Below are 16971 nucleotides of genomic sequence, written 5' to 3'. Positions count from 1 at the left end.
TAGTTCTTTATGTATGTGTAGAGATTTCAGGCCCTTTCCAGGCAGGTAGGTGTACCTCAGTGATGCTGGAGGGTTGGTTCCAGGCCACTGCAGTAAAATGAATATTGCAGTAGAGCTGCTAGTCACATGACATGTTTGGTTTCCTGCTATTTTAAGCAGTTACGTTTATACTGTATTGTTTATTAAGTATGCAGTAGCATTATGCCTAAAAACACAGGCCAGGTATGGGGCTCAGGCCTGGAATCCAGCACTTTGGGAGGCTGAGGCAGGAGGATTGCTTGAGGCCAGCCGGAGGTATTATAGCAAGACCCTGTCTCTATTTGAAAATAAATTTTAAGAAGTGGGTGCAGCGAGATGGCTGAATGGAGTCCTCCAGCAAGGATGCCCCTAAGAGAACACCAAAGCAAACAGCTAGCCACACGCAAAAGCACCTTCCCAGCCTGTGCAGGGTAACGAAAACCTGTCTCTGCAAAACAGTACAAAAATTAGCCAGGCATGTATGTGCCTGTAGTCCCAGCCAGCTACTCAGGAGGCTGAGGTGTGAGGACCACCTGAGCTCAGGAAGTAGAGGCTACAGTGAGTTATGGTCATGCCACTGAACTCCAACCTGAGTAACAGAGTGAGACCTTATATCAGAAGGAAAGAAGCACCTTCATAAGAGCCAAAAATTAGGTGAGTGACGACAGTACCTGGTTAGTATCCCGTTGAGGAAAGAGGTACTGAAGGTAGGAAATGCAGTCTTGATTCAACCACACCCCCTGTCCCTCATCCCCTGGCAGTGGCCTCATGGTGTGAAGGAAGAATCTGTGCACTTGAGGCAGGGAGAGCGCAGTGATTGTGGGACATTGCATTGAAACTCGGCGCTGCCCTGTTAAAGCAGAAAGCAACTCGGGGCAAAACTCAGCTGGTGCCCCTGGAGGCAGCACTTAGAGCAGCCCTAGCCCCATGTGCGGGCGAAATTGCTCTGGAGACCTAAGTAAGCCTGAAAGGCAGTCTAGGCCTCAAGGACTACAGTTCCTGGGCTGTCCTGATGCTGTACTGGGCTCAGAGCCAGCGGACTTGGGGTGCATACACCCTAGCGAGACACCAGCTAGGGTGGCCGAGGGAGTGGTTCCGTCACCTCCACGCTGGCATGGCATCACACGACTGCACTATAGCCTGGGCAACAGAGCAAGACCCTGTGCCTTAAACAAAAATGAACAAACTGAATTTAACACATTAAAAAGAATTCTTTTTTTTTTTTTCCTTAATTAGATGGAGTTTTGCTCTTATCACCCAGGCTGGAGTGCAATGGCACCATCTTGGCTCACTGCAACCTCTGCCTCCCGGGTTCAAGCGATTCTCCTGCCTCAGCCTCCTGAGTAGCTGGGATTATAGACATGTGCCATCACTACCGGCTATTTTTGTATTTTTAGCAGAGATGGGGTTTCTCCATGTTGGCCAGGCTGGTCTCAAACTCCCAACCTCTGGTGATCTGCCCACCTCAGACCCCCAAAGTGCTGGGATTACAGGTGTGAGCCACCATGCCCAGCTGCAAAAAGAAAATTTATCATGACCAAGTGAGATTTGTCTCAGGGATTCAAGGATGGTTCCGTATACACGATATATCAACAAAATGAAGGACACAAATCATAATGATCATTTCAACTGATGGTGAGAAAGCTTCCGATAAAATTCGATATCCCGCCTGAGTGCGGTGGCTCACAAGTATGACACTCAAGACCAGATCAGAGGTCACTGATCATACATCACTGTAACAGGTACAATAATACAAAGGTTTGAAATATTGTGAGAATTACCAATATGGGACAGAGACGTGAAATTACAATACATGCTGTTGGCAAAATGATGCCGGTAATCCCAGCATTAAGGGAGGCTGAGGGTGGATCACAAGGTCAGGAGATCAAGACCATCCTGGCTAACACGGTGCAACCTTGTCTTTACTAAAAAAAAAAAAAAAAATTAGCCAGTCGTGGTGACACGCACCTGTAGTGCCAGATACTCGGAGGCTGAAGCAGAAGAATCACTTGAACCCAGGAGGCAGAGGTTGAAGTGAGCCAGGACTGCGCCACTGCACTCCAGCCTGGCGTCAGAGTAAGACTCTGTCTCAAGAAAATAACAAAAAACATTCTATTTCCCTTCATCATAACCCCACTCCCTACAAACCTCAACGCAGTGGAGGGAACGTATGCAGGAGGAGCCACATAAAACGGACCGACAGCTGGTATCATAGTGAGTGTGGAAAACCTGAAAGCCTTTCTTGTAAGATCTTGAACAAGACAAGGATACCTGCTTTCACCACTGTTATTTAACATAGTACTGGAAGTCCTAGCTAGAGCAGTCAGATGAGAGAAAGGGCATCCAAAGGAAAGGAAGAAGTCAGAATATCCTTGTTTGCAGATGATATGACCTTATGTTTAGAAAAACTTAAAGACTCACCAAAAAACTATTAAATTGATGAATTCAGTAAACTTGCCCAATACAAAATTAACATACAGAAATCAGTAGCATTTATGTATACAAACCATGAACAATCTGAAAAAGAAATTAAGAAAGTAATCTCATTTACAATACCTACAAAAAAATTAAATACCTAGGAGTAAACTTAACCAAAGAAATGAAAGATCTCTATAGTGAAAACTAGAAAATAAGAAACGGAAGAGGACACCAAAAAATGGAAAACTATTCCATGTTCACAGATTAGAAGACTGGATATTGTTAATGTCCATGCTACTCAAAGTAATCTACAGACTCAGTGCAATCTCTGTCAAAGTAGCAGTGACATTCTTCATGGAAATAGGTAAGATAATCCTAAAATTTACATGGAACCACAAAAGACCCAGAATGGCCAAAACCATCCTGAGCAAAAAGAACAAAACTGGAAGGATCACATTACCTGATAGCAAATTGTATTATAGAGCTATAGTAACTAAAACAGCATGGTACTACCATAGAAACAGGCGTATAGACAAATGGAATAGATGAGAGAACCCAGAAGTTAATCCTCACATCTACAGTTAACTCATTTTCAACAGCGGTGCCAAGACACACATTGGGGAAAAGACAATCTTTTCAGTAAATGGTGCTGGGAAAAGTGGATATCCGTATGCCGAAGAATGAAACTAGACCCTTAACTCTTGCCGTATACCAAAATCAAAATGGATTAAAGACTTAAGTCTAAAACCCCAAAGTATGAAACTACTAAAAGAAGACGTGGGGAAAACTCTCCAGGACATTGTTTTGGGCAAAGATTTCTTCATTAATACCCACAGGCACGGGCCACCAAAGCAGAACTGGACAAGTCGGCTCACAGCAAGTAGAAACGCTTTTGTGCAGCAAAGGAAACAGCAAAGAGAGGAGACGGCCCCAGCCCAGGCCCCGCTGTGTGTGGTTCCACCTGTGATCCCAGCAGCCTCCTCGCCTCTCAGCCTTCACAGAGTGAAGAGTTGGGGCCTTGCTCCGGACTGGGCTTTGGCTAAGGGAATGTCGTGGGTGGTCTGATCTGTCCAGACCACCAGACTTCCTGCCCATCAGCAGTTGGGCTGTTTTGCTTTCCTGCCATTCGTGCGTTCCCTAGAGGAGCAGTTTTAATTTTCTTCAAGAACGTTTCCTTTGCATTCACAACTTAGGGCTAACAACCACGAGAGGCTGATCTGTTGGCCTAGCTCAGCCTTCAACATGCTCTCCTCAGAGAGCTTAATCATTTCTAGCTTTTGGGTTGGAAAGAGGGACATGAGACCTCCTTTCATTTGAACACTTAGAGGTCATTATAGGCTGTTAGCTTAACTTCAACATCGTTTTCTCTACGACTCTGTCTCTCCTAGAGAGAAGTTAGAACACACACTGTTGACCAGTTCACGGTGCCCCAAAACAGGGACACTCAAGACCACAGCAGATGTCACTGGTCATACGTCACTATAACAGATAAGATAATAAAGAAGTCTGAAATACTGTGAGAATTCCCAAGGTGTGACAGAGACGTGGAGTGACACTACGTCTGTTGGCGGAACGGTGCCGGTAGGCTTGCTTCATTGCCACAAACCTTAATAAAAAAAGGCAATTATCTGTGACGTACAATAAATGAGGCATGCCTATATCATTTGCAGATATTTCCTCCTATTCTGTAGGTTGTCTTTTCACTTCCTTGATACCCTCCTTTTAAAATTTTTATAAAGTCCAGTTTATATACTTTTCCTTTTGTTTCTTATGTGTTTAATATAGAGTGTCCTGCTTGCGGTCCAGGCTGAAGTTCAGTGGCAGGATCTTGGTTCACTGCAGCCTCAACCTCCTGGGCTCAAGTGATCCCCTCCCACTTCCGCTTCCAGAGTAGCTGGGACCACAAGCATGTGCCACCATGCCCGGCCCTTTTTTTTTTTTTTTTTGGTAGGGACAAGTGTTACTGTATTAGCCAAAGCTGATTCCGAACTCTGAGGCTTAAGCAATCCTCCCGTCTTGCCCTCCCTAAATGCCAGGATTATAGGCATCAGCCACTTTGCCTGTCAGTTGTTTAAATGTTTGATAGACCTGCCCTATGAAACCGTCTATGAAGTTTCTGGTTACTTACTCAGTCTCGTGACTTCTTATCCAATATTGATGATAATCTTGCGCTTTAAGATTGAGAAACCTTTTCTCCCCTAATTAGTTTAAGTGTGCCATATGGACTGAAAGGACTGAGTCAGGCGTGGTTGCTCAAACCTGTGATCCCAGCACTTCGGGAGGCTGGGATGGGAGGATTGCCTGAGCCAGGAGTTCGAGGCCACCCTGGGCACAGCAGGAACCCGTCCTCCAGAAAAACAGCAAAGGGCCAGGTGCGGTGGCTCACGCCTGTCATCCCAGCATTTTGGGAGGCCGAGGTGGGCAGATCACTTGAGCTCAGAAGTTGAAGACCAGCCTGGCAAACATGGTGAGACCATGTACAAAAATTTAGCTGGGCTTGGTGGCACATGTCTGAAATGCCAGCTCCTAGGAAGGTCGAGGTCGGAGCCCGGGATGCGAAAGTTGTACTGCGCTGAGATCGCGCCATTGCACCCCAGCGTGGGTGACAGAGTGAGACCCCATCTCAAAAGAAAAGAAATCAATAAAGACAAACTCTGCAGACTCTTTTCCTCCTGTAAATCACATTTTTGGGACTTCTAAGTGCATTTGAGATCACAGCCTTGATTTGTATTTCTACCAATCTTACTCATTCTGTTTTCTCAGTACTTCTACAAACTGGTTTTCTTTCTAGATACTTACTTTCAACATGACCCCAAGGTAAATTTAATATTTTTACTGAAGAATTATGTGGATGTGGCCTAATTTTCCATGCCAAGCCTGTGGTTAGAGTGTCATCAGAGGTGCTCACAGCTCGTGTTGTGATGGTCGTCTAGCAGGCGGTCCCACCGCCCGCAGGGCCCGTTTGGAGGCTTCTGTTCAGCTTCGGAACTCACGTCTTGCACCGTGCTGTCCTCTGTTCCCTCTGGCACACACCTCCCTGTTTCACTTCAGTTGTCTACACCCCTAGGGTCTGTGTTCTGAGCACCCACCTTGACCAAGCTTCTCCCGTGGTGCCTTGTGCTGCTGTGGCTGAGGATGTCGGCAGGAGCCCATGGGTCCTGAAAGGGTGTGGCCGCCCAGGTCACAGCAGCGCTTTGAAGGGTCCTGCGCTGAGGCGCGTCGCTGACCCCACCTCAGTGGAGCCTCTTCCTGGGCCACATCTGGGGCTGCTCCCCGAAAGCCGGCATGTCTGGCCACGCGTGTTCTGTTCCGCTTTGCCCCGGAGCTCTGTGGCCCCAGGCACAGCAACCCCTGGCTGAAGATCTGCCTCCCTGGGCCCCATCTTAGCAGGGGAAGGGAAGGAAGAAAGGTCATCCAGCCTTCTGACCCTGAGGGATAGACTGGCACTTCAGCCTCGGTCCCCTCCTGACCAGAAGTAAGTCCCCACCCCCTTTCAGCTGAGGGATAGACTGGCACTTCAGCCTCGGTCCCCTCCTGACCCAGGGTGAGTCCCCGCCCCCTTCAGCCTGGGCTGCGTTGGAGGACCTCATCCATTCGGGGATCCCACTGGAAGGCATTACCCTGACCACAGGTGTCCATGTTCCTGCCAGGTATGCAGAGGTAAAAGGGTTACACGGGAATGTGGTGCAGTTACTGGGGCTTCTGGGTGCCCTGTGGAAGTGCTGGGAGGGTCTGCGTGCTGTCATGCTTGTGTCCCCCAGCCTCTTCCAGGACTCGAGTGCAGGGTTGCTTTTGGACGAGGCGGAGGCATGTTCCATCCATGTCTCTTTGCTGCCAGCATCTGGTGTTCAGGGAGGGACTGCACAGGCTGCCTGAGACTCCCCCAGGGGCGTCAGGGGTCAGCAGCACGGGCAGCGAGGCCAAGGCCAGCCTCCTGCCCCAAGGGGTTCTGTCCTCACCCAGGCCCCAAGGACAGCCGGGGCTGGTTCTGCCTCTGCCTCCAGCTGCTGTGGGACCCGGGGCTCAGGGCTTGGCCTCTCTGCCTGTGTTGTGAAGACGGTGCTGATGGATGGGAGGTGGGGCTGAGGGTGAGGGTCGGGGTGTTCTGGCTGTGCCCTATAGCCCTGACCTGGCAGGACAGCGGGTAGCTTGGTCGGTGACAGGTGAGTTCCATGGGTGGGTGCAGGGCATGAGCTGCCAGCGTCTTCCTGGAAGGTGACTGTGGTGATGGCTCCAGCCCTCATTTCTGCTTCCAGAGGGGTCTCCACAGAGGTCTCATTCAAACACAGGCGTGTCCATCCCAGGCCTGTCAGGTTCACCAGGGCAGCCTCTGGTCCCGTTGACCCCGTTGTCCACCCTGCCCACCTGCCAGTGCTCCTGTGTTCCCCTGCTCTGTTCCAGGGGCCCCAAACCCTGTGCAGAGCTGCGTGCATCATGCTGGCCGCCCCCTGGAGGAGGCCTGGTACTAGCCCTCTTACTAACAGGAAGAGAAGCCACAGAATGTGCCTGGCGCCCAGGAACTGCTCCAAGCTTGTTCCAGAGTATGGGGAGGGCTTGAGGCCTCCTCTGTCTGAGTTTACGGAAAGGAAAGCCTGGTATTTTCTGGAAGCGCTCCCAAGCCTCCCTGGCAGTGAGATGTGGGAAGAGTTTAGGTGCCCCAGGCTCATCCAGATTGACTTCCTCCCATCACACGTGCTGTGGACCGGCACCCTCGGAGCTTGCATTGGGAGACCCCTGCCTTCAGGGCTGCGGGTGCCGCCGTCCACGCGTTTCCAGGCTCACCCCCTGTCTCTGGGCTGCAGGTGGCTGTTCTGCTTTCCTGGCACAATTAGGTTGTGTTTTCATAAATGACTTCATTGTTTTTTTTTTCTTTGAGGTGGATTTTCACTCTTGTCACCCAGGCTGGAGTGCGATGGCCCCATCTCAGCTCACTGCAACCTCCGCGTCCCAGGTTCAAGCAGTTCCCCTGCCTCAGCCTCCTGAGTAGCTGGGATTGTAGGCATGCGCCCCTGCTCCCAGCCAAGTTTTGTATTTTTGGTAGAGATGGTTTCTCCATGTTGGTCACACTGGTCTCAAACTCCCAGCCTCAGGTGATCCGCCCTCCTCAGCCTCCCAAAGTGCTGGGATTACAGGCGTGAGCCACCGCGCTGGACTGACTTCCTCTACTGTTGTTGTTTTGAGATAACTGTCTTGCTCTGTCACACAGGCTGGAGTGCAGTGCCGAGTTACCCACTCACTGCAGCCTTGGCCTGCCGAGGCCAAGCTGTCCTCCCACCTCAGCCTCCTGAGTAGCTGGCCCGGCAGGTGTGCACCACCACACCCAGCTAATTTCTTGTATGTTTTGTAGAGATGGGGTCTCACTGTGTTGGCCAGGCTGGCTTCAAACTCCTGGACTCCTGTGATCCCACAGCCTCGGCCTCCCAAAGTGCCCGACCAGTGCTGTCTGTTGATTTGGGAGTTTGGGGCTGAGCTGTGTTTGGCCAGGGCCGTGCCTACTTAGTGTGGCCTGGAGCATCTCTTGGTTCACACACTGACCCTCCAGCCTCCTCACTGGCCCGGTCCTTCGTGGGGTTCACATGTGTGTCACCTTAAGGGTTCCCAGACCACTGTTAGCGGGAGATGTCGCCACAGCTCAAGCCTCACACAGCGGAGGGACCTGGCGAGGTCCTTCACAGGCCCTGCCTGTCTGGCCAGGCCTGACCGACCCACCTGCTGGGGCCCTTCTGCCGCGTCACCCTGGGACGTTCTCAGGCCCTGCCTTTCAGTTCTTTCGTTAACATTTTTATGTGCTTTGATTGTTTGCCCCTCCTGCCTCACTCTGTCTTCATCGTGTAACAGTTACGTGGTCCCCAAATATCATTTGTGGACTCCAGCATTCCCTGGGGCATCTCCTCAAGCTGGCCAGGTTCTCTCCATCTCAGCTGTGGCCCCGGGCATGAGGGCGCACACTTCACCGTGAGGGCGAGATGTCCCAGTTCATGCTGGCGGAGGCAGACCCTGTGACAGTCTCCCCGTGCCAGGCACAGGCTCTTAATCTCAAAGGGTATGCAGCAGTTTCTGGAAGGAAGGAGGAAGGGAAGTAAAGAGAAGGAAGGAAAGCCCAGGGGAAGGTGGGTGGAGCACTGAGCCGCCCGGCGCCCAGTCCTGGTCCCTGCGTGCTTTGCTGGGGACAGCTGACCAGATGGCTGTAGCCACGTGCCTGGGACGATGCGGGCCTTCAGTGCCTTCTAGATCCCTGCCCCACAGAGAATTTGCCATCCGTGTCCCCCACGAGGGTCCTTATGGAGGGAGCAGTGCGTCAGCACGGAGCAGGACGCGGGGAAGCCGGGCTGAGGCTGAGGGTCCCGTGTGACCGCCAGGTGCACACGCATGCCTCAGTGGGGATCTGGCTCCCAGAATTGAGGTGAGGATTTGATGATGTGGCCAACCCTGGCTGGTTGCACAGTTGTGAGGATGTAAAATGGCCCTGATGCCTGAGGGTCCCTGGACGTCTTTCACACCAAGCATCAAAGCCTCTCCAGGCTAAGAGCAGCTGCTGCTGCTGCTGCTGCAGGTCAACAGCCCCAGAGCAGCGGAATCGGGACGTGCATGCGAAGGCGCGAGGCCTCGGCTTGGGGCCTGAGTAGCGTGGGAGCTGACCATCACTAACAGCGGTGGCAGCAGCTGCCCTCGTGTCTGAGCTGCTGCAGTGTCTGCCCACAGTGTCGGGTTTTCTGATGCTTCCTGTAGCTCTCGGAGGGGATCCCTGCCCGTAGCACCCACGCAGCCCACAACTGCGATGCTGTCCAGGGTGATGACACAGGCTGCCTGTGGGTTAAGAGTTTCTGATGAGAAACGCTCCAGACAGTCGAGTTTGAAGACACTGGAATTCATGTGGGGAGGATTCGTGTGCATGGAAGCCAAGAAATGAATGCGTTTCCAGGACCTTCTTTGTGAAAGCCACCTCCCAAATCAGTGAGGACCTCAGGTGGGGAACGTCCCCTTGTGAGGTCTGGAGAGCAGAGTGGGTGGCGCTGGGCCCACTGACTGCTTTGCCACAAATCCTGAACGTCTCTAGATAGACTTGCAGAGGAACCTAGTTCTTCCCCTAAAGGAGTGGAAACAGCTGGGTGTGGTGGATCACGCCCGTAATCCCAGCACTTTGGGAGACCAGGGTGGGTGGATTGCTTGTGCCCAGGAGTTCAGGACCAGCCTGGGGAACATGGTGTTTACAAAATCACAAAAGATTAGTTGGGTGTGGTGGTGGCACCTGTGGTCCCAGCCACTGAGAGGCTGAGGCAGGGAGCGTCACTTGAGCCCAGGAGGTCACGCCACTGCACTCCAGCCTGGGAGACAGTAAAATATGTAAATGGAGGAACAGAAAGGAAAGCACCTGTCGTCTTTGACTGCATTTTATGGACAGGTGAGTTCTAACCACCGGGGTAGCGTGGATGCAGCAGCCATGAGGCCGGGGTAATTTGCCTGTTTCTCTAAGACTTTGTACAAATCCATAAACAGATTTGGGAACATCAGGTTGTCCTTTCCTTGTGACAGGTAATACGGAGATGTCACAGCGTCGGTGGCCTGTCTTGCCCGTTTTTCAGGTTGTGCTGCTTGTGTTTTTTGGTTTTTGAGAAAGGGTCACTACACTCCAGGCTGGAGTGCGGTGGTGTGATCACAGCTCACTGCAATCCTGAACTCCGGGTGTCAAGCAATTCTCCCGCCACAGCCTCCTGAGTAGCCAGGACTAGAGGCGTGTTCAGCCATGCCCAGCTAATATTTTTCTTTTGTACAGATGGGGTCTCACCGTATTGCTCATGCTGGTCTCAAACTCCTGGGCTCAAGTGATCCTCCTGCCCCCCTGGACCGGGCACATGTGGGGGCTGTTTCCGGGCAGGTGCACTTCCTGTGCTCAGTCTGTGTGGCAGGGCCTGAGCTTCATCAAGTCTCCACACAGGAGGTGTTAGTCCTCCAACTTGGTTCCTGTTAAAAATCGCTTCAGCCAGTCTAGGTCCGTGGTGTTTCCACGTGAACGTTAGAATTCCTCCCCAAGCCTTCTGGTGCCTTACCTGGGACGGTGTTGAACCCAGAGCGAGCCGCAGAGCGGGCTGCAGAGCGAGCGGGGCCGCTCTTGCTGATCTCTGCCGACTCCTTGATTTCATGTTTGTTTTATTCCAGTGACCACCCTCCCCCCTCACTCACTTCAGGTTCCATTTTGTGGTAGGAGATTCCTGCAGTCCTCCTGGGCTTGCATAACAATTAAAGTCCCTGGAGTTGTCAGGCGTGGTGTGAGCTCCCTGCGCTCAAAGCTCTCATAGAACACACGTTGTCCTTTCCTTGTGACAGGTAATACGGAGATGTCAGGGGCTGGGCGAGGACCGCTGTGCCACCTCACTTGCTCAGGGGCAGGGTCACTGCAGGCCCATGCACTAGCTGTGACCCCCTGTGCCACACGTGTGTTCATGCAGCCCACGTGGGCTCAGACGTCACGTTCCTTGTCCAGGAGGTCCTTCCTGGCACCGTGTGGTCCTCACTGCAAAGCAGTTTTCAGTGCTTGCTGGATGGACGGCTTGTTGAGCTGTTTTAGATGACCAGTAGCCGAGCTCGGTGCCTTCCCAAGAGAGCATGTGTGGGCCTCGTTAGGAGCATCTCTCCAGGAGCAGAGGGGTCAGTTTTGGTCCTGTTCCCCCAGGGACTGCCCTCCCTCACCATCGCCAGCTCCGGCGCCTCCAAGGCCCTGCGGCCTATGGACTTGTCAGCGTTCTCCACCTCCCTCAGCGCCTCTGCTGAGACCTCTTCTCCCCTTTTCAGGGCTGGGTCTCTTAGCACAGCCTTGCTGCTGTGTGACGGGTGTCTGTGTGGGCCCCCGTGGTGGGTACCTAGCGACAGAGGCTCTGGGGGCAGGGCTGGATGGATGGAGCACTTCAGTGTCACAGTTGTTTTTTTTTTTAATTGAGATGGGGTTTTGCTTTTGTCGCCTAGGCTGGAATGCAGTGGCATGACCTTGGCTCACTGCAACCTCTGCCTCCTGGATTGATTCAGGCAGTTCTCCTGCCTCGGCCTCCTGAGTAGCTGGGACTATAGGTATGTGCCACCACGCCCAGCTAATTTTTGCATTTTTAGTAGAGACAGGGTTTTACCATGTTGGCCAGGCTGGTCTTGAACTCCTGACCTCAGGTGATCACCGGCTTCCCAGGTGCTGGGATGACAGGTGTGAGCCACCGCGCCCGCCTCTCACTGCCGTTCTGTAATTAGCACAGAATAACTCTGCCTGTGTGTGGGCGCGTAGTGATGTGGCGACACGTGTAACTCGTGGTGATTGGCACATCCACCATCTCAGACGGTCACCGTTTCTAAGTGTTGGGAACCTTCAGTGTTCTGCGGGCTGTTTGAAAGTGTGTATTGCTGTTGAATCGTCACCTCCGTGCTCTACGACACCAAACGTATTCCTCCAGTCAAGCTACAATTTCTAGTATTATGTCTTTTTAAAAATTATTTTTTTATAGAGAACAGGGTCTTGCTGTGCTGTCCAGACTGGTCTCAACCTCCTAGCCTCAAGTGATCCGCCTGCCTTGGCCTCCCTTGGGGTAGCAGGCGTGAGCCACTGTGCCCGGCCTGCGTCACTGTGTATTCTCCGGGTTCACTCGAGTCCTGGTGAGGGTGAGGCTCTTCTTTAGGTGGCTCAGTCTTGTTGCACAGCCATAACAGAACACCTGAGAGTAATTTTTCGTGGACAGAAATGGATCAGCTCACAGTTCTGGAGGCTGGCGAGGGCCTTCTTCCTGTGTGCTTACGTGTGGGGGGCTGGAGGCGTAGTCACCCGTTTATAATGAACTCACTCCTGGAATCATGAACCTGTCCTCAGTGACAGCATTGAGTTACTCGAGAGGGCAAAGCTTCCGTGTCGAGTCACCTTCTGAAGATGCCCCCTCTGAATTAGGCCGTGTTGGCAATTGAGTTTCAGCACACGTTTTGAAGGGACAAAGGCTGACACCACTGCAGTGACCTTGTCTCTTTCGGAGTACTGGTGCTTGTCAGACATTGACTGAGCACTGGTGTCTGGGTGCATGTGCGCCTCTGTTTGTGGGGCCATCCTGCTGCAGGTGCCAGGAAGCCGACGTCAGGGTATGTGGGGGTCTCCTTGAGAGAGTGCTGAGCCAGCAGAGGTCCTCTGGGTCACATGGGTGGGCTCAGCGGTGTCCCATGCCTCCCCTGCCCTGTCGTTGGGCTCCAAGCCTCTTCCTCAGACCAGCTTCCTACTTTGGGGCAGCTGTGCTTTCTGGAAGCTGAGCAGCTTCTTGTTCATCCTTTTTTTTTTGAGATGGAGTTTCGCCTAGGCTGGAGTGCAGTGGCACGATCCCCGCTCACTGCAACCTCTGCCTCCCAGGTTAAAGTGGTTCTCCTGCCTCAGCCTCCCGAGTAGCTGGGATGACAGGCCCCCACCACCACACCCAGCTAATGTTTTTGTATTTTTAATAGAGGCAGGGTTTCACCATGTTGGCCAGACTAGTCTCAAACTTCTAACCTCAGGTCATCCACCCCAGGCGCTCAAAGTGCTGGGATTACAGGCGTGATCTCTTGTTCATCTTTTGTGTGTAAATTCGTCTTCTGCTGTTTCTGTTGCTCAGGGATGTAAAGGAAAAGGGAACCCAATAAAGTCAGATGTCCACACTGTAGACAGGGGTTTGACATCTTCCAGGGAATCCCCCTCTGTGGCCTCAGGGCCATGCTGTGAATTCCCAAACGGGGGTCTGATCCCAATGCCTCTGGGTCCCTGTTCACTGCTTGAGTCTCTTGGGATCCCAGTGTTGACTGCCGTTCTTCGTGGCTGCCCCAACTACGGGGCGTGCGTGTGCCCAACCCACATAGCTGCGGCTGACCACGCCTCGGGCTGAGAGTGGAGCTCTCAGCCTGACCAGGCAGCGTCCACGGAGGGGACTGTGAGCGGGAGGTGTGTGTGTCACACCAGTGCCTGTGGTCTGAGAGGGCTGACCCTTGATGGACGGGATGGGCAAGTGCCCCTCCCGCACCTTCGGACACCAGGGCGGAGTGCGCCGTGTGTTCTGCGTTTGTGGTTGCGTTCAGGTGCTGCGCTGTAGGCTTGTCTGTTGTGAGGCTCCTGGGACAGCGGGAAGGGGTTGCTGTCCAGCTGGGTTGGGGCCCCCCGGGAGTGTGTGTGTGCTCCCTCCCTGGGTGCTCTGAGTTGGCTTGAGGTTAGAGAAGTGCAATGGACGGTGTGTGTGCAGCTGGAGGCCTGCCCCTGCTTCTCAGAGCATCATGGGGCCCACTGAGAAGTGGGGGTGACGGCGTCTTCCAGAAATGCGGCCGCCACAAGGAGGACTGACCTGTGCTGGAAGCTGGAGGTGCCAGGTCCCGTTGGCACCTGGTGGGTGAGGATGTCAGAAGCAGAGCCAAGGGGGTGGCGTGGAAAGAGGTTTTATGGCATCTGCTCACTCTCTTGAGGGGCCTGTCCAGCTTGGCATCTGCAGGGTGGCCTGAACCCCAGGGAAGAGTCAGTGTTGGAGGTCTGAAGAGTCCAGAGGCCGTCGGGGGGCAGGGTTCTTCCCCTCAGAGGACCCCGTCTTTTCTCTCAGTCCCTCACCTGATTGGATGGGGCCCACCCAGTCTTGACGGTCAACTGATTTACTCAGAGCTGACTGATTTAAATGTTAGTCTCATCTAAAGAAGTAACTATGCAGAAGCATCCGGAGTAATGGTTGACCAAAATCGGGCCCTGTAGGTCAGCTAAGCTGGTACATAACATCAGCCATCGTTTGGAAGCTTTGCCTTTGGAATTACTAAGCCTGGTCAGCCGTGAGCAGCCAAGCAGTCTCTGTTCTGCCCCACACACCTCTGTGGACTGACCCAGGGCACAGGTGAGCAGTGGCCGTGAGAAACGGCGGTGCTTCTCTCCTGAGGAACAGGTGGCTCCCGGCTCCCTTCTGTGTGGGGATGGCCCGGGAGCATCTCCTGTGGGTGGGGGGCAAGGGTGGGGAGAACAGCAGCAGCCAGTCCTTGGCGAAGCCGGCAGAGCCATCTCCTGCCCCAACCATTACGGGACTCAGCCCTTCTCCCCCAGCAGTGACATCAAAATAGCCTGTTGACAGGGCCGTAAAGATGATCCCAGCTGTTAATAAAAACGTCCGCTAATCAGGCAGTGAACTTTCTGCAGTTTTCTTGGGGGGGGGGGGCCCAAGGGCTCAGCTCAGGCTCCTGTGCCCTTGGCCACCATGGGCCAGTCCCGGGGGTCTTGTGGGAGCCCTCAGCACTCCAGAGGGCGAGGGTTCATCTGAGAGCCTGGGGTTCTGACTCCTTGTGTCTTTTCAGCAGTGGCGAGTCCTTTGCACATGTTAGCGACGCATGCGTCTGCATCAGCCTCCCTGCCCACAAAGCGCCAGAACGGCGACCAGCCGGAGCAGCCGGAGCTGAAGCGGATCAAGACCGAAGACGGCGAGAGCATTGTCATTGCCCTGAGTGTGGACACGCCACCGGCAGCCGTAAGGGAAAAGGGTGTCCAGAACTAGTGACCGGGAGCTTTTCTTCAACAGTATCGACTTTGTGGTGCCAAAAGGAGACATCGCCTCCCGCCAGCTCTCGGTGGGTGCAGGGCCCTGTGGTTGGACTTCACCTCTCAGCACTGAAAACACAAAACCCAGGTGGCCTTAAAACTCCTTAATTTAAAGACAGAAGTCACACTTGAACAAAAACCACACACAACAAAACCTGATTTTGGAGACAGTGTCTCCCCCACTGAGCACCTGCTGGGCCGTTGCCTTTAGGCTCATCTTTTACCTACGAGTGAAACTCTCGGTCCTCCCAGGAGGACCAGGCATCGCATGTGGGGACGGCGCAGTCAGTCCTAGGTCCTCGGGATGTGGGGGGAGCCCTCCCCACCGCCCTCACAGGACCCACCAGGCAGTAGGGACCAGGTGGTGTTCTGTTGCTCACATGTGGAGTTAGAGTATTTTGAGGTGTACTTTCTTTACAGGATCATGGGGTCTTGGGCATTTCACATCACTCCATTTCTACTCAGACTTCTGGAATCACACAGGACCTTTCAGTGGATTTCATTTGGGGAAATGACACAACGTAGCTTTTTGTTTTCAGCCTATGGAATGATTTCCTTTTGTCTGTCTTGTTAAAGTTCAGATGAAGCTACTCTGTGGCAGCTGCGCGTTTCCATGTTACAGCAGCTGCCTGATGAATTTCATCCACCTCCGTTTCAGCATGTGGCTCCCGTGGACAGGTGGACGGACGCTGTGGCCACGTGGAACCCTGAGAGCCCAGGGACAAGCTGGTGCTGGGAAGGAGCTGCCGGGACTCGCCGAGCTGCACTTAACTGTTCCCTTTTGGCCATTTTTTGTTGTTTCTTTGTGTTGACTTTGTCCCTGGCAAAATTTTCCACTCTAAGTAAAACAAGTCTCCTGAGTATTGTGTATGTTTAAAACGACAGAACCATTACTTCATTTGAAAAAAAAGATTCAGTCTTTTATCACAGGCCCTTTTGAAACTCAGATCCCAGGTCTCTCGTGGTATGTTTGTATTTTGGGTGTCCTCCCAGCTCTAGGCGCCCTCCAGCCCATCCACGGCGGAGCAGCGGCCGAGCGCGCCCTGCAGGGGACGTCTGGGCATTTCCTGATTTTCGGCAGAAAACGTCCTGACCTTTCAGAACTGAAGCCAGTCCTGAGGCTGACTCCTACAGAAGACGGAGAGAGAGGAGGGGGTGAGGGAAGGAGTGGGAGGCCCCGCGCCCCTCGCCCGGCTCCCCTTTCCCGAGTGAGCGAGGGTGCCGTGCCGGCCGAGGGCCAAGCGGTGCGCTTGGAGCAAGGGCGGCAGCCTGGTGCGAGATTTTTATTGTCATCATCGTAACATTATTTATTTAAATGTAGTTATTTTGGTATTTAATTTTTTTTAGAGAGGAAAACCGTATTTTCCTGGTGGGATGAAATGGCTCAGAATGGTATATTTAGGCAATTTAAAAGCTATTATTTACATAAAGACCAAATATGATGAATCTGTTGGGTGAATTGTGTGTGGCCCTCAGCATGGGGCTGTGACGCACGTTGAATGAAGTCACTGCACACTAGCTGGATTATAACTCGGCCGTTTCAGAAATAAAGCATCACGTGACTGAGACCGTGTGTGTGAGCGCAGCAGCCTACAGCGTGTGGAGGGCGCGACCCTTGGTGCAGCCGTCTGCATCTTCCAAGCACTTTACAGATACCTTGGAATGTATATTTTTGTCGTCTTACTCAGAGGTTTGCAGTTTGTAAGATAATTAGGATTCTGCTGTGTCCTGTGTGGGGTCAGGTCCCTCCACAGAGGGTCCAGCTCTTGGTCACAGCTGTGGGGTTCTCTGACAGGAGACCAGCTCTCGAGCAAGGTCACCCAGTGGGAGCGTGGCTTGGACACCACACGGATGCGTCGTATGTTCTGCTGGGGACGTTTTTATGCAGCTGTGTGTGGAGTCAGGTGGATTTTCCCTGTGTAAGCTCGGTCCGGGAACGGGTGACTTCTGATCCCGGAACGTGGACTTTGTAGGTTTGGATCTGGATC

At 52.9% G+C, this 16971-nt stretch overlaps 1 protein-coding gene across 1 annotated transcript in view; it reads left to right on the top strand.

Annotated features, from left to right (window-relative positions):
• FOXK2 (forkhead box K2) overlaps positions 1 to 16551 on the top strand; it is a 43514-nt gene extending 26963 nt beyond the window's left edge. The window contains exon 8 of the mRNA XM_032241199.1: positions 14743 to 16551. Within this exon, the coding sequence (XP_032097090.1) occupies positions 14743 to 14939 (197 nt within the window). The 3' untranslated portion in view covers positions 14940 to 16551. The remainder of the gene's footprint in view (positions 1 to 14742) is intronic.
• The last annotated feature ends 420 nt before the right edge of the window (positions 16552 to 16971 follow it).

Source organism: Sapajus apella, unplaced genomic scaffold (assembly GCF_009761245.1).
Source record: "Sapajus apella isolate SASKATOON/1434 unplaced genomic scaffold, GSC_monkey_1.0 scaffold48, whole genome shotgun sequence".
In the NCBI taxonomy this organism is placed as follows: Eukaryota; Metazoa; Chordata; class Mammalia; order Primates; family Cebidae; genus Sapajus; species Sapajus apella.
The sequence above is the reverse complement of the archived record's forward strand: the minus strand, read 5'-3'. Positions and strand labels throughout refer to the sequence as shown.